Source organism: Pieris rapae, chromosome 18 (genome assembly GCF_905147795.1).
Source record: "Pieris rapae chromosome 18, ilPieRapa1.1, whole genome shotgun sequence".
NCBI classification, from domain to species: Eukaryota; Metazoa; Arthropoda; class Insecta; order Lepidoptera; family Pieridae; genus Pieris; species Pieris rapae.
This window is the reverse complement of record NC_059526.1, coordinates 5117173-5143504: the sequence shown is the minus strand read 5'-3', so window position 1 is coordinate 5143504 and position 26332 is coordinate 5117173. Positions and strand designations below refer to the sequence as shown.

The window sequence follows — 26332 nt, the reverse complement described above, 5'->3', positions numbered from 1 at the left end:
CCAAACATGAAAACGGATATAATAGAAGAATCTCAGTCCCGTAGTCAAGTAGGGGTATGTTAAAATTAAGTTAAATATGGACTGAACTGACAGATATACGGATGTTATAATAATTAAATAAAAATAGGCCATAGAACGATTTCAACAACTATTTTTGACCATTCCGTTTAGGCGGCACTGTGAACAGCGAGGGTACGTGTGATTGCAAAGCCGATACGCCACCATGAAGAATGCACACCCTGGGCACTTTGCATTTCACCAAGTATTCGCTGAACTGTAACGGACAAAGTTTTGGAAAACACACAAAAATAGGAAAACAATATAGGAGACATCCCCGATGTAATGAAATTAGAATGTGTCATAGACGACTGAGCCGGTATTGATGAATCTGGCCACTGTGAATTTTTTACTGGAAAATGAGATGTCAAAAACTATGTAATTTCCTTTTTTCGCGTATTTTTGTGTGTCGCTTATTTTCTTATTAAATATTTTCTGGCTTAGCCAGAAATTATTAAGAACTGTCAAATAACAGTATGAGACACCGATTAGCTTAGTTAATGGGGGATAAAAATATCCCTTACAACTATATTCTCCTTGGGAGACATTTATAAACTATTTATTTGATTAAAAAAATATTATGATGTAAAGGATCTTACCAATTGAGCAGTCTCATCCTCGGCTGAGGCAACGATGACAGTTTTCTTCTGAGCGATGACGTTAGTAAGCACTTTGGATGTATGCAAGCCTAGTGCCCTAAGCTCATGCTGCCCCAAGTGAACTCCACTATAGGGCACGTTGATACTGCCCTCTATGCAACTCTTCTCGTAACTATATAATTTTTAATCTATGTAAAAATCCATTGCTACATGATTTAGCTAATTTGGATCTTGAAATATTTATGGGAGTCCCGGAATATTAAAACGGTGAGAAACGTGTTATATAACATATATTTTCTATACAATAGTTTGCTAGTTTTTTTACGATTAAAATTGTCATTCGATTTTCAAATATTTTTAGGTTTCTTCAAAAAATTTTCTGTTTCAGATAGACTCATTTAAAAAAATACAATAATTTGTATATACAAAAAAATAAAAATAATTTGAATATACACTTACAGTAAATTCGATCTTATATCCACTATGCAACATTTCTCCTGACAGGTGAGCGAGAAGAAATCCGTCAAACTGATTCGTGGACAAATTTCGGCTAACAATACCTCCATAGGTACTTCTACAACGTCCTAAAATTAAAAATTACGTTAGGTAAATCTCTAAAGTTTTCATTTCAAACATCAATACTAATTATATTGTTCTGATGAGACCATAGGCCACTTCATTGGGGCGTTTAAAAACCTGCTTATCTCTTGACGATAAGTCTTAGCTTTGACAGAGTGGTTTCCTTTGGAAAGTATTCGTATTTTAAGTTGTTTTTAGAGTTCCGAAATTTGTTTAACTTAATTTCTTAATCTATCCACGTACTTAATCTTGGCTAAGGCTTGACCTAATTCTTGGTAAAAAAATTCTGACAAAAAATGTAAAGAGATACAGAACGCCTAGTAGTAAAATATATGCAATTATAGATATGATCGCCATAACAACCAATATTGTTTTAACAGTAAATGGTAGTAGCTATTAAAAGTAATTATTAATTAAAATACCCATAAAATATGCATTCACTCTGTCATCTAATGACATTCCGAATTCATTATAAAACACACAACAATAAAATAAATTAACCTGATGATATTATTAAACTGGTTTCCTTGTAGTCCTGTAAAGTTCAATGCCGTAATTAAGATTATACTAATTAAGTCTGAACCACAGATATGGATTCGATACCATCTCTATAGTTTTAGTTTGCTAGATCTTTACCAAATCATACACAAACTTTAAGCACCTAAAACACCGCTTTTAACATATTATTAAATCAAATGTATCCTTGAAACATGTTATATACACAATATATAATACAATATATATATACATATATATATATATATATATATATATGCGACTATATAACTAATAAAGGGCGAGTCGTTTTAGGACATGAATGTATAGTTAAAAATGTATAAATATTTTAATACCATTAATAAAAATATTAATACGATTTAAAGCTTAGCAACAAACATAAAATTTAATTTTTTTAAATGCATTAATTTTATCAGTATTTGACCTTGCCATTTTAGTGCAACACACATACACATTTTATTGCTTGCATAGAACTATGTTCTGATTAATCATGATTAATGCAAATATCGAAATTAAAAATATATAATTTATAGCGAACAGGTGTTTTATCGAAACAGGACACTTCCTATTATACTACAAAATAACTATCACAATTATTTCTTTTATTGTATGAAATATAATAAAATCGAATCTAATTATCTGTGAATAGCTTTTAATTGTTAATATTTTGTGAAATAGATTATTATTCATTTAATTAGTCATGATCTTTGCATTATTTATTATTTTTAAATTTCTTGAATTTTATTTTCATACATTTGCCAAACAGGTTTCCAAAATAAAAAAAAAATAAAAAATATTTATTATAAAAAATTTACATTGTTATTCGTAAAATTTGTCAATATGGCACTTACTTACCATAGGATCCTTGATTTCTGGTTCGTTAGTAAATCTTCTATAGCTGATACTGCGCGGTGTGTTTCGACTCATTTCGATTGATGCCTAAAAAATGATATTGTATATGTAAAACTCATTTATAACATATATTTACTATAAACATATCAACATTACATAAAAAGTTTTTTTTATTTATTTATTAATGGGGCATTTCACGTGAAGCGACTGCGAAAAAAAAGTGAGATCGCAGAATGTGCTTATATGATATTTAGTTGGTATGAACACATTTTCGTATTTGCGTTGATACAAACTAGGGGTATGAATAACGCGAAAATAAACAAAATCTACGAGCTTACTTTACGAAAATAGCTTTAATGTTAAAATAAAATTAATAAAACATAAACAGTATGTCACAAATCGTATATTAATTGAATAGCCTGATTTTATCCTTATCAAATTTGCATACAATCATTGAACGATGCATATAAAAGATATGTCTCAGAAGATATCTCCAATAAAAATAATACGCAGGTTACGCGATAGCATTTTTTTCATTTCCGATTTCGAGATTATTTCACGGTAGATACTAGCCACTTCACCAACTAGGTTTTCTATTTACTATCAAACCCGATGCGCAAGGGATGGACTACAATTTCCATGTGTGGAATATATTTTCTTAAAGATCTAACGCCCAAACTCAGTAACCTATCTCAGTCCATTTTTGACCATCTGAGAAAGACATCTTAATCCAAATATTGGTAAAGTGCGCCAATAAACATTCGACATATTGTAATAGAAATCTATCGATACAAGCTATCCACGTTTCGGATCGGTGTATGCGGATAGACCTTTGTATTAAAATGTCAGTTCAAGTGTGCCAATATCCTATCATAAGATTTTAACTTACGCCAGTTATTAAAATAATTAAAAAGCTATTTGATATGTTTTAAACATAGACATGTATATTTTAATATTATTTGTACGGTTTTATTAAACTTTATTAGGTTTATATTGATTATCAAATATGAGTGTAAAGAGCGAAGAGTTTCCATATCCGTCGCCAAAAATGGATTGTCCTCGTAGGGTTTGGTTATAGGGATGCAAATAGGAGATCGATCGACTGTCTCGGTCTGATCAATTTTGAACCCAATAATTATTCCACAATTTCAATCTGAGATTGAGGAATAATTATTGGGTTCTGCAGTGAGACACCACATTTACGACATTTAGCGCCATGCCGAGTACCAGGAGAAACTTTAGGAGTGGATTCTTTATAAAAGGTAAGCTTAATATATCCACACGAACAATGTTCAAACTTAGTCCTATCTAATAGGCTCCTACCGTCGCATATAATCATTACCATTCAAATTACGTTTAACAAATGCAAATACAAGTTTTCGAGGCGATAACTGAATAACTAGACAGCGAATTGGTTCATTGACTCCTAATTCTTGGAGGTTGTTGACTGATCTGACCATAGTGTGATGACCTAATGTTGTGCCAGTAATAAATTTGCGCAACAAAAACTCAAGGTAGTTAAAATAATGATAGATACACATACATATCTCTATGGTATTACATTTCGTTTGTGAATAAAGAAACACGCCTGTTTTTGTTTTGTGATCGTCGTTGTCATGTCAAACTTCATATGGTAACTGACTTTGAGTCTTTCTGAGTAAACTAATATTTATTGCACTATCTTGGATACAGATAGATAGTCTGTGAATCTATCTTAGACTTAGGTTGGGATGTAAAACTGTGAAATTAAATCTCGACCCTTGAAGAAAAATTAAAGTATTATTCGTAGTATTGTCTTTTATTAACATAACTTTTACACATTTAAAGAAAAACACTTAAAATTTAATTAATAAATTTAAAATTATGTTAAAATAATTATAAGTTTACAATAAAACATAACTTCAATCCGTTTAAAAAAGTGTTTTTCTATAAAGTATTATTCAATTATCAAATTTCTATATATTTGTAATTAATTGATTTTTTAATATTCCCGTTTGTTCCAATCCAATAGCAATTTACAAAACCCGGGTCCAACATATACTATGTACATATTTATAATGTTTATTTGGCTCAAAAGTATGTTTCCCTATCGAATAAGTACTTTGTCGGTGTTTGAAATGTAAACTTATCACGATATTTGATAAACATTTTAATTGCGTTTCACACTAACAGGTATATCCATGATAAAGGTTTTAAACGAACTCATAAACTGATATTAATTATTAGGACTTAAGATTACATGAACACAAAAAAACATTATATTATATAAGCTGCGTCCTGCGGTTTAGGGAATTAATATTCGGAAAAAAAAAATTTAGTACACATAAATAATAGAAAAACACCACCGTTTAAACAACGCGTATCATCTCTTAGCCTATTTCTGCACATTTTTCCTGTATAGTTTTTGTATAGAGAGAAGTAGATGATCAGACTTCCGTGCCTGACACATCTTTGATTTTTAGCGTTAAGAAAAACTTTACTGGATATTACATACACGACAGGCGGTAGATCTCAATACTGAATCATACCCTACAAGAAAAATCAAGAAAAGGGCGTATCAATTCTAAAAAGGCCGGCAACGCACGAGCACGGCAATTTGCTATATTGGCAATAGTTAACCATGCGTACGCGTATACGTACTGTATTTTTGGAGCATATTCAACGCAATTTACATATTATCTAAACACACTTGTCCGTAATTGTTTACGCTATGATATATTAAATGATTTTATTATGAATAAAGCAAAACCAACCTTAACACACTCCCCAATATCTATCTCGGGTAAATCCGAGAAGAGCAAAATGCATTCGTTAAATCCTGAATCGAGAAGAGTGTCCCTCAATTGGCGTAATATCCCAAGTCCCATGAATAGTGGCAGTTGTGGGCCTTCCACTAACAAAGCGTCCCATAGGTGCACGATCTTGTGAAGGGGAAAAACGTCTGTGGGAAAATGGAATGTTAATAAAAAAATATTTCTGCAACACTCAAATAGTGACGGAGAATTTATTGCCAGTTCTACGTCATAGATATGAAAGAATTTTTAATTTTAGAAGTACATATATGACACATGTAACCCACATAAATAAAAAATGTGTGCCGTCACGGGACGCCTGGCAGATGTGAAACATCGACATTATTTTGTAAAAGTAATATGCAGAAAAGAACAGATTGTGATAGGAACTAAATATGTCATAATGATAAAATCAAATATTACGATTTTTTTCCAGATAACGATGTCTATTTGTTGAATAAACATAATTTTCATTAAATATTTTTAATGTGAAATTTACTACTGCATTTAGACTGTATATCATATAGCGTGGCGACGCGTCGCCACGGCATGCGTCGCCACGCCAGAAATCGTTTTTACGTGCGGCTATAGATGTTTCACATCAATACTAAAATTATAATTAAACAAGGTCTACGGATTCCAAGGACTCTGGGGCGAAATTCTCTGTTATGTGATATCTGCCCATGGACACTCTTAATGATAAAGGTTGTAGGTTTCAAGGCTTTAGGTTGTACAGCGCGCACACTCCAACTTAGTAAAGAGCAACTCATACGTAATTAAAATAGTTTCTATGTAGACCACTTTTTTTCACAAGAGCTGCTTGTTTTATTATTAAGAATAATATGTAAGTATTATTCATCACTTTCACTCGCAGTAATAAAAGTGAATACCGGCCTTTATAAGCCATTTCATTACAAGAATAGCCTTTGAATCAAACAGTTCCGTTTAACTAGCGGTCTTAAGATTCAGACATAGATAGCGTTTGTAACAAGATTTAATAACTGGCTGGCTTATGCTAAGTTCATTCGTACGATCTTGTGACATAAACAAAGGGTAAAATATATCAGAAGAAATATTTTATTTAGGGCCTGTTTCACAATGTCCGGATAAGTTCCAAATAAGCTATTTATTACTTATTTGTAGGATAAACACTATTTTTGCGTTTCACGACTGTCAGAGATGGCTATTTATCATGAAATGCCAAGTATCTTATTTGGAACTTTTATCTTTCGAATAATTTGTGTTGTATAGCTATTTGGTACTTTATTCATACATTGTGAAACAGGCCCTTAATATATTTAAAATGTAACTTATTAGTATTCTTACGTTTACTCTTAGTGTCACTACACTCTTCCATTCTAATTTTTATTAAACGTTGAATGATTGAATTTGTTCTTTGCCGACGCTTTATTCACAGTTTGCCGTTGGAAAGTGAAACTAAATTGAAATGAACATGATAGACAAGTAATATAACATCATCGATTCAAGTCATTTGCCTAACTGTTTGATCAAATGGCTGAATATCATTCAGGGTGTTAATTGAACGGCCAATTAAACTAGTTGGGTGCGACATATATTTATTTTATTTTATGGAGTATTAAGTTTGTTGTGGAAAAGCTGGGAACACAGATATTTTTATTTTATTTTAAAGGGTTCCCAAATCTTACACATTATAATAATTGTCGGCAAATATATAAACACATTTTTAATGCACTGTTTGTAGAGCTCCATCAATGAACTGAAATGAATTTTAATGATATAAACCTACACTCCTGAATCAAACCCTTTACTTTATTAAACTATTTTTAATAACAGTTATAGAAATTGTTATAAACTTACGTGAAAACATAGTTAAGAACCACGGAATAGCGAAAAGCTCTGGCACGAAGTTAATATCATGTAAATGCGCAGCCAATTCTGGTTCATGGAACGTCGTAATTTGCCAAAATTTCGCTAAATATTCTTTTATGACAGCACTATTGTCCTTCAGAAAGAATTTGTGTAAAAACTTCGGAACAAATGCCGACAGACAGGCGAACGCACGGGCTGGAAGAGATTTTTTTAATTTTAGTAATGGGGCCGTTGAAGTAATAAGTATTTAATAATTACTGTTTACGTAATCACCAAATATGAAAATCAAAGATGGAGGAAGGGAGCCCCACCCCCCCAATAGTGCTTACATAATACTCGAATGGCCCCAATTTTGCTTAAAATTGTTGACAAAAAATAATTAATTACAGCATTAATTGCTTCGCATATTCTACAATGCCGTGTTAAAGCCTTATTAATATTATTATTTTAAAAAAATTTAACTTAAATTTTCTAAACTAGACATTTTCTTTTCATAGATTTAAAAAATAAGTTAAATGAATTATAACAATAAATTTTTAGTTGTTCAGAACACACACAGGTACACTACAAACGCAAAACCATATTTATTTATTCATAAAAAACTAGATTTTGAAACCAAGGCCCTGGGAATTTTATACATTTTTTACATTAAATAATTGTCCCTTACCACGACCAAGACAAGAAGATATGTAAAATTTTAAATAATTAAACTATTAAAAATATTTAATTATTTTAATAAATTCGCGTATTATTTTTTTTTTATTTACCTTCATTGCAAAAGTTCAAGTATAAGAATGGTGCGGTCAGTGAGTCCAATCCTTGCCAATAAACATATTGCGGGTTGGTTAACAGCCAGGCCTTCAACAAACGCTTTAAAGTTCTATGCCCGGCGCGACCACATAACAACCAACAGTACTGGTGACAACGGGGTATGTCCACATCAATCTGTATAAAAATATCAATAATAAATAAAACAGACAAAATTTAGATAATCAACATATTTTCCTACTCTTGGAAATTTCTGATAAATAAAAATAACACTTAGGTCGTTAGGTATAAAAATATCAATAATAAATAAACAGACAAAATTTAGATAATCAACATATTTTCCTACTCTGGGAAATTTCTGATAAATAAAAATAACACTTAGGTCGTTAGTTAAACGGCTAGGCTGTTAATTAAACGGCTAATTCAGCTAGTTAGTACATTTACATCACAATAACACAGAAAAGGAAAAAAAATCAAATAATGAAAGAAAAAGGATACACATAGGCGGTTTTACTGATAAGAACAGTTTCTTCCAGAATCAAAAAACAAAATAAGAAACAATAATTCTACCTGTCTGTCAGTAGGCGTAGGTGTCTCCTTATCAATCCTTTCATACTGATCCTCAATATCTCCAAAAACGCCCAATAATGCGGCCCATACGTCGCCCCGGACCAATGGAGGTATGTCAACTTCAGCTTGGGCCCTTATATATTGAGATGTGTAGGGGTAACCCTATAGTAAATAATTTATATGTACCATCCCGTTTTAGAATCTTATCTTCAAAGGATATTAACAAGTTCTATAATGTTATAGAAAAAATATTTCTTAAGATTTACATAGCTAGAAACCGGCATAAATATAATTTAATTTTAAAATGCTAATTTGGAAAAAAATAATACACCTTGGTTTACAAACATTCATCTTACAATAAAACCTTTTATTCAGTACAACTTTTAAAAAATTAAAAAAAAATTTAAAAAAATCTTAGATGCTATTGCTAGCTTTTAATATTTACTTAATTAAATTCTAAACATATTCTTAAGAATCTTGCTACAACTGCGCAATGTGTAATAGTTACTCATTTGACTCGTTCGGTCCCAATCATAAACTAAATCAGTCAAATACTTACATGAAGAAGCCTTTGAAACCAAAGTAGTCTATAAAACTGATATTCAGTATCTCTTTCCCGGATAATCTTTGGTAATGATACAGTGTCACACTCTTTCCGTTTCTCATGCATTAGAGGGTAGAAATCATGAGGTGATATATGTGCTAAGCGATTTTTTAATATCTGTAAACTATATTTGGCTATCCGTCTGTCAAATAAAGCATTCTTTTTTCCACCTATTGTGCAGCCGTCTAGAAGTATTGCACTGAAAACATTATTTTTAGATAAAGTTTAAGAACTCTTATTCAACAACAAAACAACAAATAAGTAATTGTCTTGGCCTCAGTTTTCTGTTTCGATTTTTCCCTAATTATGAGCCTTCTCGTGGATACAAGGAAATTTGGTTTTCTCATTCAATGTAGAAAGAGAAGTCCTTTAAGAGAAGAATCACGACTTTGGGGTGAACAAGATGCTCAATCCACTACGCCATCATTCCTCATAAATCAAGTAATTGAAATCTTATTTCGAAATATTATTTATTATTATAATAGATTCATTATATTCAATATAATTCTTAATTCAGGCACTTTAAGGATTAAGAAATAACAAAAAAAATACTTACATAGGCATAGACAAAATTGGCGGACTATTTTTGATTAAACCATTTCGTTTTAGCTCTGAAATGATATCACCACCAGCCAATTGCCACCAGTGGTAAAGATATTGTAACTTACATCCTAATAAACCTCTTGGTACTTTTAGGTCAATAGGTTTTTGATTGTTAATCTTCTTTAGAGCTTCAAGGATCTCAGAAAATGTTGATCGTTCACTTGGATATATTGTAAGGCACTTCTCTATGACGTCCCTAATATTATCTGGCAGTGCCTGTAAAATATTGAGAAATTATAAAGTTTATTTTTTAATTTTGATACTCTTGCACAAGAATATGCCATTAAATTTCCCATTCTTATTTACTTTCATATTTTTTATTTACTATGAAATTCCACTATATAAGAAATTGATGGCTGTTACATAAAAGTAACATGTTATGTTTTTGATTGCATGGAACAGAAATGTATACGTACATGATAATTGTTTTACTGTTTAAAGATGTGTAATGTATAAGTACCATGTATAAGTTTTAGGGAAAAATATTCTTAGTTTCACTCTTTATTCCAATAAACATAATCTTCAGTGTTTATTGTGTATTCAAATTGGCCAGAAAGTGTTTACTCTTCTCACTAGTAAATAATGTATAACTTTACCTTATAGGAATCATAGCAGTCATGTTCTCTAGCAATCCTCTCTGCTGGGTTACTGGCGTGGACAAGTGTAAGTATTCTTCTTAATATTGGACCAGGCTTCAAAGTACTCCATAACTTACCAATGCACAGCTCCAACAGAATTATACCAAAACTCCATATATCTGCTGATGGTCCAGCACCATTCAATATGGTTTCAGGACTTAGGTAGCGTGGAAGTCTGAAAATGTAAATGATACTTCATTTGGCTGCTATTTCAAGTAATAATTTATACCTTATCAACCAAAAGATAAGATTTAATAACGTAATTTTTAAAAATAACATGATTTATGTCATGTTTTTATGACATCATTCATGATTTTCTGTTTAAACTTAACTAGATCACAACTTAGCAGAACATTTAATTTAATTTAATGTAGAATACTAAGAATTATTTTCTAAAAATTTACCCCAGAGGAAATTGTACTTCTTTGCCTCCATCAGTCATATAGTACATTCCATAATTGAACAATTTTACTCTACCACAACTATCTATAAAAATATTATCTTCAGAGAGTGCCCTATGAGTTATTCCTTGCTGATGGAGATAATACATAGCATTAGCTATTTGAACTCCTATGCTTATAATTTCCTGATTCGAAAGTTTTGATGAATGTTCTGCTAATGATTTCCCTATTACTTCAGCAACCACAATTATTCTTTCTGGAATAAAAATAAATATTAAATATTCAGTATAAAGATCTATTAAAAATATACATTATATATTTTAATTAATTAGTGCTACTGCACAAGATTTATTAATAATTGTTATTTACAGGATTATGTGTTTGTCTTGTGCCTGGGGCAAGTCAACTTTGCAAAGACTTGGTGCTTTGCTTCACAATAATTTATTTCCCATGCTAAAGGGAATCATTGTTTTGTATTGCAAGTGTCAATGGCACATATAGAATGAAACACACAAACAATATCTTTAAAAATAACAATAATCTTGCTACATAGTATGTTGCTATATTTAAAATCGATAGTTGTAGTATAGAATAGTTTGGCGTTTGAAAACTAATACACACCATGTTTTCCCCGAATTATATCAAGATACGTGCATAGGTTTTTATGTTCTATAGTTAATAATCGCTGAGCTCGACCCAATATTGTTACAGAACTCGGTGTAAGCGGCAATCCATTGCTACCACAAGTTTCGCCTGGGTGGTTCTTTGCGAAATAGGTGCAGGATGCAAACTTATAGTCCTCTTCTTCATCCATTATTATTCGTTATAGAAGGCGAACTTTATCTCTAAAATTACACTAAACAGTTCTTGTATTTTGCTATTGTATTTTGGAGGAGGTGAGAATTGTCCTCGTAAACAAATAAAAATTTCAACTTTAATAAAAGTTACCTCATACAACAGTAATTTATTATCTTAAATAACATCAAATAGAATTGGGATTACAATTTAGCACAAGACTAGGAAAATATATGCATAGGTCGGTAAAGTACTTTCAAACAATAAAATACATTTGAAAATATAACAATATCTATTGCACAGATACAGTATATTATTAATAATTAATATAGGAATTGTGAGTCCACTTTTGACTAAAATTTCAAATTTAACTTTACACCGCCCTCTTAATTTAAGCCCCTAAACCAAATCAAAATATACAACACAATGTCTAAATATTTGTCCGTACAAATTACAAGAAAGGTCCAACTTTATTTCAATAAATTCTTATACTATACTATATTACTATAAATGTTATTTATACTAAATTACTTATTTAAGTATGTTTTAAAAACCGAAAATCACAGTTCTATGTGATTTTTATTCCAATTTGCTGTCCGTAACAAGTTGCGAATTCATTTATTGTCGCTTCATTTTTCAAAAGACAATAACAAAAATTATATGACTTACATCAAGACCAGTTGTTACTCGAATAAGTATTCATTTAATTTCGGAAGTTTAATGATCACTGTGTTGTCACACGTGTTTAGTGTTTTTACTTATCACTTATCAGTCAATACTGTATTCTGTGATTTTCATGAAGGATTTTAATGGCTGTCTATTGATAAGTTGTAATTCTATTTCGTATTTACCTATTGTAAACCGCGAAAATATTTTCTAATCATTATTAATATTACAATTTAAACTCAATTAGCTTATCACGATACGTAACGTAATAATAATGTAATGATATGAAAGCGAGGAAAGTTTACTAAGTTTTATACGATTTTTTTTATAATAGGAAACTGAAATTGGTGATACAGCAGACTGCACTCATGGCCTGTTTAGAGAATATGGATTCTGAGAGAGAAGAAGGTGAAATTGTTGACGAACTTGATAATTTATCAGATATTTCATCTGAAGAAGAGTTTTTATTGCGTCAACGATTAGAGATCCTCGAGAACTACAACAACGTCCTTGAACGTAAAGAGGCTAAAAGGTGTACTATTGGATCAGGTTAGTTTGCCTTTTTGGATTAAATTTTTATATTCCTTGCTTTATTTATAATTTACTTATTTTGTTCAGTTCGTATTGGGGCCCCACTTTCCTTCGGCATCAATTGTCATCCCTTATGGGAGATAAAACTTTTAAAGTTTACTTCCAAAACTTAATAACAATTAGTAATTAAAAGGCAACACTTAAATCAGTAGACTAATTTAGCCCACCATTTCTTATGAAGGATTCCTTGCTCAAATAATTTTCTGCTAATTTTGCTTGCAAAACCCAAATATTACATAATATAAATAGCCTCAACCTAACCCTGATAACATATAAAAAATATAACCTAACCAGCTTTAAGACAGGGCTTTCTGTGTTGTTGAAAACATTATCAATATCTCAATTACATTGACTATTGTGCTTGGTTTCTACATGTTAAATTTGTATGTTATTTAGAAAAACTTATCAAAAAATCCAAAAAGTTGTATTATTTTGTGAGTAAATTTTTCAGGTAAATCAAGTAAAAATAAGGACATTTTGTCTCCAGACTGTTTTATTCAGGAACAGAAGGGTTCATCCCAGCCACAAATTTACAGGGTAATTAGAAATGATAAGCTAAATAAGAGACCAAGAAAACCTAAGGCACCTATTAAAGTGGCTACAATAAGAGCCAGTAAAAAGAGCAACACCAAAGCTATAAAGTCTACAAAATTGACAGTTGTTAGTGATTCCAGTGAGGATTCCAATGATGAAGAATATAAAAATAAGCGTCGAAAACTTGCTGATGCTGTTTCATTTACTACTAAGAAAATTGATAATTCTTCTCTTAAAGAGAGAATTGCAAAAATGCTGCATCCAAAACCAAAAAGCACAATTATAAGACAAAATACAATTTTAACTGGTACAACAACAATTCAAAGTTGTAATATAATTAAATCAATTAATGCATATAATTCAGTAAGTGAATGTGATGATAAATTATTTAATGAAACAACAACAGTTGATTCAATTATTATGCCTACTGATCATGATTTAAAAATTGTCTCTGATAAGGAAATACATGATACTGTGGATGGAATTGATAAAAAAGACATTAAAAAATGTGATAGTGGTGGTAGTTCTGATGAAGATTTAGAATTGTTAAGACAGAATGCTTTAGAAACTAAGTCATCAAAACAAAATCCAGTTCTTCCAGAAGTAGCTCATGTAGATATGACTAATAATAAGCATGATTCAGAGGATGAAGACAGTGACACAGAAGAATTGAGGCTGATTTGCCTAAGATCAGCTTTGTTAAAGAAAGCAATAGACATGAAGAAGAAACAAAGGTTACAAAAAAGACAGTCTCAAAATTCCTTAGTTTATGATGACTTACTTGAAAAATCTGAAAATAATGGTAACATAACTGATGTTGAAAACATTGATATGGATATAGGTTCAGATGCAGAAGAAAAGGAAAAAGACCCTATTACACATGAAAATAAATTAAATTATTGTAAACCAGATGAACAAAATAAAAAAAAAATAATAACAAACAAAGAAGAGTTAGACGAGGATGAAGATTTACTAAGAGCAAAATTACTTACATCATTAAGTAAAAATTTACCTATTTTTGCTGATATAAATATTTTAAATGCAGCATTACCAAAGGAGGAGACCAAACCTAACAATGCTGTACCTAAATCTAAAATACAAGAAAAAAAGTTTATTATACAATTAGGTGATTCAGACTCAGAAGCAGAACATGAGGCAACAAGGAACTTGACTAAAATGCATATGAAATTAGCCGAACAAACTGAATTTCAACTGAAACTTGATCAGTTTTTAAAATCTACCAGAATGCAAGTTGAAAAAACAACCGTATCCGATGTTGTACAAACACCTGTGCCTGTGAAACCACCAAATAAATTTGTGCCAAAGGTCGGAATATCATTGCATATTAATTTCTTCTGTGTTTAAAGTATCATAATAATTTTTAAATGTTTTTTAGACTATGAAACATTTACCTAAATCAGAACAAATGGAATATAAAAACTTGGTAAAGCGAATGAGAGAACTGGAAAAGCTGAAACAAACTAGACAACTGATGTTAAATAATAATTTAAATAAAAACAATAACAAAGATATGTTAAAGCCAAGAAATATTTCATCAAATGAGAGGGAGGTTATGGAAAAAAAATTAGAAGAAAAAATTGCCAAGTCAAGGTAGAAGATGTGTATAGTTTAAAATAAATTATGAACTATAATTGATCTATCAAATATCTTATTACAGAAAAATTATAGCCGAAGAGTCTGCAAAAATGTTAAAACTTAAAGAAGAAGCTAAGAAATTATCGCAGAGATACAAGATTGTTTCCAATGAGTTAAGAAACATAACAACAGCAATCACATTAAATAAAAAACAACAGAGAACTGTTCAGAATGGATTAGACAAAATAAGACTACAGCATCAGATGTTACTGAAGAGGTTTGATTTTTTAATAAGTGCAAAATTTCACATACACTTAGAATATTTTTAATGTTGGCTGTGATTTCTTTATATTTTATGAAAATCATGTCTGTGAAAAGTCATTATCAGTTAAGGAAATCTTAATTGCCTAATTAGTATTTAAAGTTTCTTGACAGTTTATGTTATATTGCATCGTAGAAATGACAATGTTTTTACTGTACTTTTAGTCTAGAAACTGTAATTCTTTTCGAATTACTGCAGTTATATTGACTATAATTATATAAAAGTACAATAAAATCTATTACTGCCCAATTTTCATAGATATATAATTGTGTAACATTTTTCTCTGATTTCAGTTCTCCTATGTCATATTCCACACCAAATAATCCAAATGTACCTACAATAACAAATAATAAAAAGCAAAAAGAAAATGACCCATTTGTTAAAGATCATCAAAATGCAAATTTGTTAAAATCTGTGAAGATAAGTCTAGTTAATAATTTAAACAAAGAAGCAAATTCAGTGTCTAATAATTCTAAATTATCAGTTGAAGTCGATGTTGGTAGTAATAAAAAAGTTGTAAAAATTCCAAAAACTCCCGAAAGAACTGTCGCTATTAATGAAAGTCCTGTATGCGAAGAAACAAATGAAGATGATAAACCCAAAATAGATGATAAAGAAGAAAATGGCTCAGACGATTATATTTCTCCACTAAACGCCCTTGGACGAACTGAGTAAGTTTCTTTCATAATAAAATCCATTCAATTACTAATTGCATGATATAAAATTATTTACATGTCTTAGGCGTAGAAATTTAAGAAAATATGCAATGACCAAATCAGTGGATGGCATTTGCGTACGAACATCGCATTATATGGGAGCAGCGATGTAAGTATGCATTTAAACTGTCCACATGAGTGCAATTACTTAAACAGTTTTAAAATATTGATTTTTCAGTTGGAAAGAGGACCCCAATGCTTTCCTGTGCCCATATGAAGTTGACGGCAGTTGCCGAGACTCTGATTGCAAATTCCTACACTTACAGACACAATGACATACCAAAAAAACACACAAACATTCACGTAGAAAAAAACAAAAAACCCTTACCTTTTTCCATATTCCCTAGTAACTGTGCCATCATCGACTGCCAACGGAGTCTACGCACGAGTGTAAAGTATTTTAGATTTGTTTAAATTTTATGCATGCTTGGGAATTTGTGAATTAGTCGAGGAATTGTTTGTCGTAGTGTCCCATATTTATTTTATGCTTAATAATAATTTTGCATTGTTTTGAATATTATAAAAAAATATATTTCCATTGGGAAGGGTATACTGATCTAATGGCTAATATATAATTGCAATAGAAACACGTCCTAGTCAAACTTCTTTAATCACTCGTTTTAGTCAAATATGTGTCTGTAACTATTAACTTAATTCTTTATTATATTCCGTTATCACAATTTGTTATACCAATTGCTATAATTTTCTCATAGTAATGGAGTATTTTTTTTAAATCAATCCTTTATAATCTACATATAAATCGATTTATATGTGATATTTTAAATGCAATTTCTAGTTGGAGTAATCGCGCTGGGTCGCTCGTCGCGTTGCGGTAAGTTAAGTTTTTAGTGATTAGTAGTGATATGACAATTCTGCGAGTGGATGGACGTCACCCAATGGTAAACTGTTGTGAATGAAAATCTATTCTAATTATTCCTATCTTTTCTATTTAAAATATAGTTTTTATAAAAATGTACATAATGTAAAAAAGTGATAATTAATAAAAGACATATTGTAAAAAGTTGTTTCATTTTGATGACCTTTTTTGGAATAAAATACAATTTTAAAAACGGATATTTTATTCAGATATTGTAAATGAAAATACCACGTAAAATATTCCATCACATTGATACACATTTAGACAAAAATACGTATTCTGGAATCAAATTCGATATATTTATAGAAATCTTAAAATAAAAGATCACTGACTAGACACAATAAGGTACACATCGTGACAGGATAGGACTGTGGGCATAGAAAGGTTTGAAATGGTTTTAAACTTCGCTTTTATACAATAAACATTTCATATAAAACTCTATAAATTCATAAGATTTATTTGGTGTCTCAAAAGCTCAAATAACATCGCATAATTTAAATTCTCGTTTATATTTTCGAGATAATTTTTAAATTTTACCAGCTAATTATAAATAGCCCACAGTTAAGAGGAGATACACACTGGTAATTACGATACAGGAAGATTCAATATTCTTCAAACACTTTACTACGACGATATAACGTCTTTACATAGTCTTCGCGTGTGTGTGACCTCGCCAAAAAATACAGATAATAGAAATAAACTCTTGTTACGAATCTATGGTTAATTTATAATTCTATAATCTGTTAAATTTGGAATTTCTCCTGGAAACCAGCTTTATATCATTGGCACTTTATATAAGTTTTGGTCGATACTAACATTTTGTTGTATGGATATATACAAACAAAACAAAAAAATGTGTATTTTTCAAGACAATTTCCCAAATTGAGGTCACATTAACACTATCGAGTTATTTATCTGAGCGTATGCCACATAGCGACAGCTTTGCGGGTCTCTTGCGCCATCTGTGCCCAGTGACGGCCTTCAGCGGCTGGCTCAGCTGCGCCCACGCAGCACCAGCCAACAACTAAGTTGTTACTGCCACCAGTTACCACACATATCTGAAATAATAACAAAAGTTTTTGTCTCCTTTGAATCTTAGCTATTGCGTGGTTCCTGGATCCTCGGTGTTCTTTAAATAATAAAGTATTTTATTTTACTATATTATTAACCACTCGCGTACAACAATAGAATATAAACGAAATAGTGAAATTTTAATTGCTATGAAACGAATGAATGCAATGTAAATTGTTGAAGAGAGTGCCTACGTCTGGCTATACTCTTGGGGCGTAAGATTTAGGAAATCGCCAGACTTATAAAACTAAAAAAATATACAGCCTTGGTCAACTATTTGTTATATTGATTAAAAAAATCTTGTGTAATCCCAAAAATCAGAAATAGGTTTATTATTATTATTTGGCAATTACTTCAACTGAGGCTTCCTGTAGGTTGGCAGAAGATAGGCTGAAAGAAAGCGCCTCGTTCCATACAGGATTATTTATCTCTTTTCTATTCGTCTTCTTCTTCTTCACTCTCTTTCCATTCACCAAGAGGTAGACCTTTACGTAAACATCTGAAAAGTTCAAATGCATGTATATTTATGCTTCAGGCCTTATACCCAAATTCATCTTTTTAATGTAGGTAAGTATGATTGCCGCGGATATTTATGATAATTGTTGTTTGATTCAAATAATATATGAAGTGTCACTCAAAAAATATTAGATCATATGCATTACCGTCATATATATAAATAACAAACGTATATATAAGGGAGAAAAAATAAAAGAAATGATTTGATTCGGACACGATGAAGATAGAGAAATGTCTGTTATATATTTGTAAGTTTACCCAAAGCATCTTTCCCTTCCTGCGGAGGCAGAAGATTGCGAGCCTTCAATACGACGACGGTCAGTCGTTCAGCAGAAGGCAAGTAAGATAAGGATAACAATAGTTCTTGCAACTCTTCGGGCGGTCTTCTTTCTCGGGAAAGTTCAGCCCAGACTTCGGCTCCACCTGCCACTTCCACTTTTGCCAAAGGTATTTTTGCTGAACCCATCACTTCGTTACGGGAAAATCTGGAATTAATAGTGTTTAAACATCTGAAGTTTTTAAGATACGTTAACGTATCGGTATAGGCCTAAATATATTTCTCAAGATCCAACAAAAGCCTGTAAGCCATTCATGATAATGTGATATTAAACTTTCTTACATTAGTAGTTAGTATCTAATAATTAATTTGTATAAGCACAACTCTTCGTAGATTATTATATATACATATTGATTATTGAATAATACCGAAAAGTACCGCTATTTTCCTAAAAAGACTTTTACTTGGTTTCTATAACAAAATATCTAGAACACAATATTGTTTTCAAAGTAAGTACCTATGTAATAAACATACTATGGATAATATACTAATACGATTGATGCAGTAGTTACAAATACCTACCTATCATAATCAAAAACTTGAAGTAGAAGAGTCTTGTCACTGAGGTCATCATGTGATACGGGGAACTTGAAGTGCTGATCAAAGAACGGGTTGGCCTCATTCCTGTGTACTGGGGTCTGGCGTACCCGGGTGTCAACTTCCGGTATAAGACTCACACGCACATAGGGATCGTTGAAACCTCCTGCTTCATAGCCCGCCAAATCATGAGCTAGAGTCATAGTTTTATACCTTGTCGATTATTGCGTTTTATTTCACAACCGTCTATAATTATTTTTTTGTATTCAGAAGATAATTATATAGACCATAATTACGTAATAGTATTGTCAATACGAAAGAAAGTAATTTCCCACTGCTGAGACCTCAAAGCCAAACTATATTTCCCATTCGACACAGAATAGTACAGATACAGACAGGTAACTCTACTAGAACGAGAACATTTTATGGCTGTGTAACGAATGTTTTGAGTAATCTCACATTTTTAATGGGTAGGTATAAAAGTTTATATGACCGTATATAAAGATTAAAAGCACGGATTAGATAAAGAAAGTTGGAATACCGAGGTTGAATGTACTAAAGAAATTTAAAACCAGTACTGCTACTACATTTTTTTAAGACATGCAAAATCTATGAGGTATAATTTTTGTTCATAGCAAGCTTCATTCTTGAGGAATTTTTCGGTATCTACCCTTCCATGGGTACGATCGTGTCAAGGAATTTCATACTTAAAACACGTGCCTTGCCTAATATTTTCTATCACTAACAGAAGTGTACTACAAAACCCAACCTTTTCAATTTAATAGCATACCTTCAATGAGATGAACTTCCAAGTCAGATCGATCGAAGTCGTATTTCAATCGCAAATGGATTCTCCCGAGTGATGGTCCAGGCCCTTCCAATTCTATTACCAATGGGGCCTCTCTTTTCGTGTAAAGGTCTGGTTGAAGGGCCCCAAGGGAACTGATAGTTGCCCCACCGCCTGGGCTAAGTGGCCCGGATCCACTGCTGCTTTCCACCAAGGAGTTGCTTCTGTCTATTCTTCTAAAAACATTTAAAGGTTTTTATTTCTTGTATTTTTATTTTATTTTTTGGTTTTTCGGTGAGCAGTGTGGGCTAGTGCCTTGAGCTTGCGAAATAAAATTTTTATAACTTAAAAATTTAATATAAATTACGTTCAATTAATGATAATTAATGTCAGTACATAGATGGAACTTTATAACAATACTTCTTTCTTTCTACCTTTACCTTTTTTTTATAAAAACCTTACTTTAACCTTACGTTAGAATTTTACCTAAAATTAAATAATTCTCTTAAAGCCTCTCAGTTATTAATATGTATTTTGGTAAAATAAGAAAAGTTTTAAAAGCTACCAAAAACTTTAAACAGCACCAGCGATATGGAATAAGTATTTTAATATTTAATTCAGTCATTGGGCCTTCGAAACGCTATATTTTGATAGAGCATGGTATAATAATTTCAGGTCAACAAAATGTATAAAATATTGTAAAATATATGTATTAAGATATGAGGCAACTCCGAAATCACATTAATAAGTCTTTTGCCATTTAAATGTTGTTAAAATTACTTAATTTTACCCTGCTTTTATAAGCGGAACGCAAAAAAAATATTTATACTAATATTAAAAAACCATAAACAAACTAATCAAAGCATGTGTGTTTCAAGTCTCAATGGTTTGTTTTACCGGGTAATTGAACCTCTTGTGACATCATGTGTTCTGTGAATAATTCAGGCAGTGGAATCGTAACAGTATGTAAATATCTTAAACCCCATTCCAATATTATGTATCATATAGTCCTTTTGGTCTTTCAATAATTCAGTATCATATTATTACAATATAATATTCAGTAGGTACATAAACTGTTGACAGTTCTACCTGACCCCAGGGAGATGATATGGTTCACCCTAAATAACTTATGAATCTAAGTTGAGTGCTTTTTAGTTGATTACACTCTACTGCTTATTTGTAATTTTTAGTTGCAAAATTGTAAACTAGCTTATTAGAAATCATATTACACTGTTCTAAAATTTATCTAAACTGGATTATATTATAAATATAAACTACAGTGAGAAAGAAAAATGCTCAAATTATAAATCAAATTATTATTTATATAACACAGGATATTCATAAAGTATCGTAATATATACATTATTAAATACGCCCCAAAATATATATATAATTTATTATTATTATTCGAAGATTTCACCGATATGTTAATAAATTGTTAAACAAAATATTAGAGCAACATTCATCATGGCATATATATTGGTAAAAGCCGGGCATTCGACAATCATTAATGTACTTAAAGCTAAAACCGTTTTTGAATATTGGTCACTGCCCGGAAACCGGAACACAATTTTACTAACATTTCTATAATCGTTTAATTTCATTTTCGAATTGGGAATAGTAAATAATAGTAAACGTGTATATAACGGGAAAGCAATTATCGGATTAAACAACGTCGATTGTGTATATCGGATAAAGTGTCAAGTTTAGTGTCGAGCGCGGTGTCTGCAGTGTTGTTGGTTAATATAAAATAAATAGAATAGTTAAGTGAGTCAGTCTGCTTCATGCTTCTAATTTAAAGGAACGAAGATAATTATTAAAACTTACGTGCCATCGTTACAGAATATTAGTAACAATGTCTGTTTAAAAGTTTTTTATTTTAATTTTTTTTTATAGGAATTGCCCTCTGGCAAACGGGCTGTTAAGTGATACCGCCGCCCATGGACACTCTCAATGCCAGAGGGCTCGCGAGTGCATTGCCGGCCTTTTAAGAATTGGTACGCTCTTTTCTTGAAGGACCCTGAGTCGAATTGGTTCGGAAATACTTAAGTATTACATATTAGGTACTATTCAAACATACATCCAACTTCAATAAGTCGTTTTTAAATTATCTTGTTTTGTAAGGAAGCGATCATCAAATAAAATATACATATTTTCGCAAATGTTTAACTGAAAGTATTAATATTATAAATGTACGGAGTTACTGTATAAACATGATATTATGTCCTACAGGAGGGGAGGTAAATTGAGTTTGCTTCAATTTGCATGGAAACCCGGCGCTTGGGATGGCACGCTTGTGCCAGATTGATTCCTTTGGTCCTTTTGTTGAAATATACTAAAAGGTAACAAATTTTTATCCGAATATCACATACTTGATAGTTGGAATAACTCATGTTTAAATTTTATATGAATGCATACTACGTGTAATGGATCGTATAACAGGTGCCACGAAATACGTAGCTTCGTGTGTGTAGCGGTCTACGAGCTACGAACCATTTCATAAGCAATCGATTCTCGTATTTTTAGGGTAAACAAGTAGCAAACTCATAGTTTCGTGAAACCTTTACCTTTCGATATAAAACGAAAATTGGTTTTTTATATGCGTAGTAAATAAAAAGAAGAACCATTATTTTATAGCCAATTTAAATTGAACGATATATTAAATACGGCAACGAAAACGCTTTTTATATACGGAGATAACGAAAAAAGATGTTTACTTAGTAACATTGATATATTCTTTTTAATAGGAAGATACTAATACGTATAAAAATTTAAAAGATATTTAGTATGACAAACGGTATGAATAACTATATATTAAGTAGCATTGTAATATATTGTTTTGTTTTTTTTTTATAAAAAGTAAACGCCCAGTGTTGGTCGTAACATTTTTAATGACAGAACATTGGAATAAATAATGTTATTTCGCACACTCTCGAAAATCAACACATATCGTCATTAAAAGTATAAGATCAGACTGCTTTTGTAAACACAGGTTTTAGTAAATTACCTTTGGATATTGAAAACACAATCATGATTCTTTTATACACGACTTTATATGTATTTTTAATGAAAAGCATATTTATAGACTGACATGGTTTTAATATACTGTGTAAATACGGCTATACCATTTTATTCTGGAGCGTTCAACAAAAGTAATCACATCCATCATATAAAATTTAAAGCAATACAATATCGTGAAAAGAATACAAAAAGACGCGATATTCTTTTTGTTGTTAGAAATTTTTCAACGGAGAACGGAGTGTCTTACCTGGGCGGCATAAGCAGTGGTGACAAACATCTGGGTGGAACAATATGTCTGGGGCTCGGTGGTGCTGGGGAATCGGCCAGGGAAGCGAGTGAACCGTGGGCCAAAGGGGCGGCTCGAACATCAAGAGACGCCGCTCTGAGAGGCGACGGCGACCTTGGCATGCTTATACCAGCCTCAAGGGTTCGCCCATCAGGAGCAAATGTACGAATTGCTGGTGAAGAACCACGGTGACTCTGAAATTCAATTAGGGCAATTTGGGTAATTAGTAATAAAAATCTAACTATCTAAATATCTAACTGAATTCAGGGACACTACAAGAATTTCCTTCTGTTTCTCTGATAAATCTTATATGGCCAAATAGGTAATCGCCTGTATCAGACATGCGGTAAATCAGCAGGTATATTTAAAAAAAAAACCATTATAATCCGATATATAAATAGTATCCCTTGCTAGTGCAACAAAATGTCGGCAAGCAAAATTTTTAATTCTATTTGAATTCCGTAATTCAGAAAAAATACAAATTATATTATTTATAATAACATTTATTATATACAATATATATATATATATTATAATAAATAAAAATATTATATATTATATGTTATTATATATGTATATATATTATATATATATATATATATAATAACATATTACATAGTGATAAGTTTTTATTTAAATTCTTATAGCAATTTCACTATCTTTGTGTGTGTGCATCTGGGCGAATCATATTTCATTGTGCAGCACTCAGTGCAGTCAGCGTGGCGTGACTTGATATCAGGACTCAAAAGACGTGGCATCAAAGTTCAAAGAGATGTTCACTATGTTTTTATTTCAAACATATCATAACACCTTTAATAACGACAGTTGTTTATTTTATTTTATATCACTGATGGTTAAGTTATACAATACTACCGCATAGTTTCGTTATTTAAATACAAAAGTGCATAATATTATTAAAATTATTGGTTACTTTATTATAGAGCAATAACACTACTTGTTTAAGTATTTTTTTTATTCTAAAGATAAAAATAAGTGTTGAAATAAGACGTGTTTCTCTCTCTCTCGGCCTGCACCCTCTATCTTCTTTGCCGATGGATAGGGTTGCCTACAGATTCAAATTTAATGACGTGGAAATTGATACCTGTATCTTATGTTCCATAATAAAGAAACCTTATTTTAATTTTAAAACCTTTAATAATATTTAAAGTAAGGTCAGCCAAAATGTCAACAAACATGTGTAATTTTCGTGTACGTTAGCATTTAATATCAGTAGTATGCGAAAACCATTCTCAAAGCCAAACCATCTCATTCACCGGATCGATAAAGTAACAAATAGTTATGCAACATATAAATTATTTGGAAGATAAAAGTTCAGAATAAGAAACTTCGCGTTTCATGACGAATAGCGCTATCTGACAGCCGTGAAACGCAACAAACACTAGTTTATCCTACCAATATAAATAACTTGTTTGGAACTTATCCGGACATTGTGAAACAGGCCCTAAAACTTCAAAATTAATAGACATCAAATAAAATTCTAGCGAAATATTCAAATAATTTCAACTGATTAATGGCATACCAATGTCAATCGGTATGAATTTGCATTATATGATTAATTTAATGCAATTAAACGATATATCATCTCACGGTATGGATTGCATACGTGACATTTACAATTATAATGATTGAGTTTCATATTTAAGCAAAAGGAGGCGGTTTGCACATAATTTCTTTATTATATGTTTGTACATCGCTAATTTTTGTTCGCTCTTCTTATTTGTCAGCTCGAAACTACGTGTAATAGGCAGGTCCTTTGCTTACACTGGGGTAAGATGATGATACAATTTTGGACGTAAGTATTTAACAAGGACCCCCTGCAAACGGGCAATAGGCTCATCTGATGATAAGTGATAATGCACTCAATGCCAGAGGGCTCTCGAGCGCGTTGCCGGTCTTTTAATAAGTTATAACACGATATACTATTTTAGTATACACGCAAAATCACCGCTCGGACTAGACATATTTAGTTAAGAACACGTTTCACAGATACATAATGTCTATTAAAACGTTAATTAGTAAATTGATATAACTATATTAAATAATTTAGTTCTCTAATATAACTCGTGATTGTATGGCCTTGGCACAAGTCGACCTGTTTTTGGGATTATTATGAATTCTCTGTGTATGTGTATTATATTCCTGAATATTAAAGCTTGATCGTTAGTCGAATTAACTCGACATTAGTTGAGCAAGGTCACATCAAAGTTAGAATTTAGCAATTACCCTACTTAATTTATATTTTGTATATTGATGCTATTGCGTATTTTTGTAATAATTAGTACGGCTTTCGTCATGGTAATTGAGCTGGTGACATTCTTGTATACCTTACACATAGATGGGCAGAGACAATTCCCTCCAAGGGGTAGGCGCTAGCAGTTAGTTTGGATATATCAAAAGCCTTTGATCAGGTGTGGCATAAAGCGTTTTTCTCGAAGCTTGTCGAAGTCGAAACCCTACTACGCGGAGTCTCAGTCTGGAGTCGTCTAAATCTAGTTTATATATCGAACAATGTTCAGTTTTGCGGTCATTTATAAAGGCGAAATTAGCCTCCAAAAAGCATGGTGTGCTTACGAAGAGGAGGTCCTTTACTTCGGGCCATCGCTTGCAATTGTATAAAGCGGAAATTCGGCTTCATTTGGAGCACTGTTCTCACCTGTGGATGGGAACTCTCCAGTAGTAGCTACTTCCACGTATTCAACGAAGTGCAGTTCGAATCGTTGACGACCATTTCGAATGCCTTCTTTTTGAACGGCTTGACCCCTTGGGGTGTTTTGAGATGGGTCAACGTTGCGTTGAGATATGGGGTCACTCTGCATCTTCTACTGTATT

At 31.5% G+C, this 26332-nt stretch overlaps 3 protein-coding genes across 8 annotated transcripts in view; 1 reads left to right on the top strand and 2 right to left on the bottom strand.

The window, feature by feature from the left end:
* Positions 1-122: 122 nt before the first annotated feature.
* LOC110994503 (TBC domain-containing protein kinase-like protein) lies at positions 123-11903 on the bottom strand. 2 transcript variants are annotated; one of them, XM_045632049.1, is made up of 14 exons: positions 11779-11903; positions 11452-11686; positions 10834-11086; positions 10388-10604; positions 9745-10007; positions 9144-9387; positions 8585-8746; positions 8014-8191; positions 7235-7441; positions 5357-5544; positions 2607-2690; positions 1116-1240; positions 657-828; positions 123-274 (listed from the first exon to the last, which is right to left on the bottom strand). In XM_045632049.1, exons 2-14 carry the CDS (start codon positions 11642-11644, stop codon positions 149-151), a joined length of 2412 nt encoding a protein of 803 aa, XP_045488005.1. In that variant the 5' UTR covers positions 11645-11686; positions 11779-11903; the 3' UTR covers positions 123-148. The 2 variants fall into 2 exon arrangements, with proteins under 2 accessions (XP_045488005.1, XP_045488004.1); XM_045632048.1 differs by having other exon boundaries at positions 11452-11675.
* A 493-nt stretch (positions 11904-12396) lies between these two features.
* LOC110994519 (zinc finger C3H1 domain-containing protein) lies at positions 12397-16356 on the top strand. Of its 2 annotated transcripts, XM_022261192.2 has the most exons (8): positions 12397-12455; positions 12626-12840; positions 13334-14742; positions 14813-15027; positions 15095-15289; positions 15628-16005; positions 16076-16159; positions 16229-16356. In XM_022261192.2, the coding sequence occupies exons 2-8, from the start codon at positions 12660-12662 to the stop codon at positions 16323-16325; spliced, it is 2559 nt and encodes an 852-aa protein (XP_022116884.2). In that variant the 5' UTR covers positions 12397-12455; positions 12626-12659; the 3' UTR covers positions 16326-16356. The 2 variants fall into 2 exon arrangements, with proteins under 2 accessions (XP_022116884.2, XP_022116887.2); XM_022261195.2 differs by lacking the exon at positions 16076-16159 and having other exon boundaries at positions 12406-12840.
* Positions 16357-17111: 755 nt separating this feature from the next.
* LOC110994525 (synaptotagmin-5) overlaps positions 17112-26332 on the bottom strand; it is a 30372-nt gene continuing 21151 nt past the window's right edge. For 3 of the 4 annotated variants that reach the window (XM_022261208.2, XM_045632277.1, XM_022261210.2), the window contains 6 exons: positions 23444-23676; positions 20179-20411; positions 19374-19581; positions 18773-18999; positions 18352-18497; positions 17112-17985 (listed from right to left, as the gene is read on the bottom strand). In XM_022261208.2, the coding sequence (XP_022116900.2) occupies positions 17839-17985; positions 18352-18497; positions 18773-18999; positions 19374-19581; positions 20179-20411; positions 23444-23676 (1194 nt within the window). In that variant the 3' untranslated portion in view covers positions 17112-17838. The remainder of the gene's footprint in view (positions 17986-18351; positions 18498-18772; positions 19000-19373; positions 19582-20178; positions 20412-23443; positions 23677-26332) is intronic. The other variant, XM_045632278.1, reaches the window with a different exon arrangement.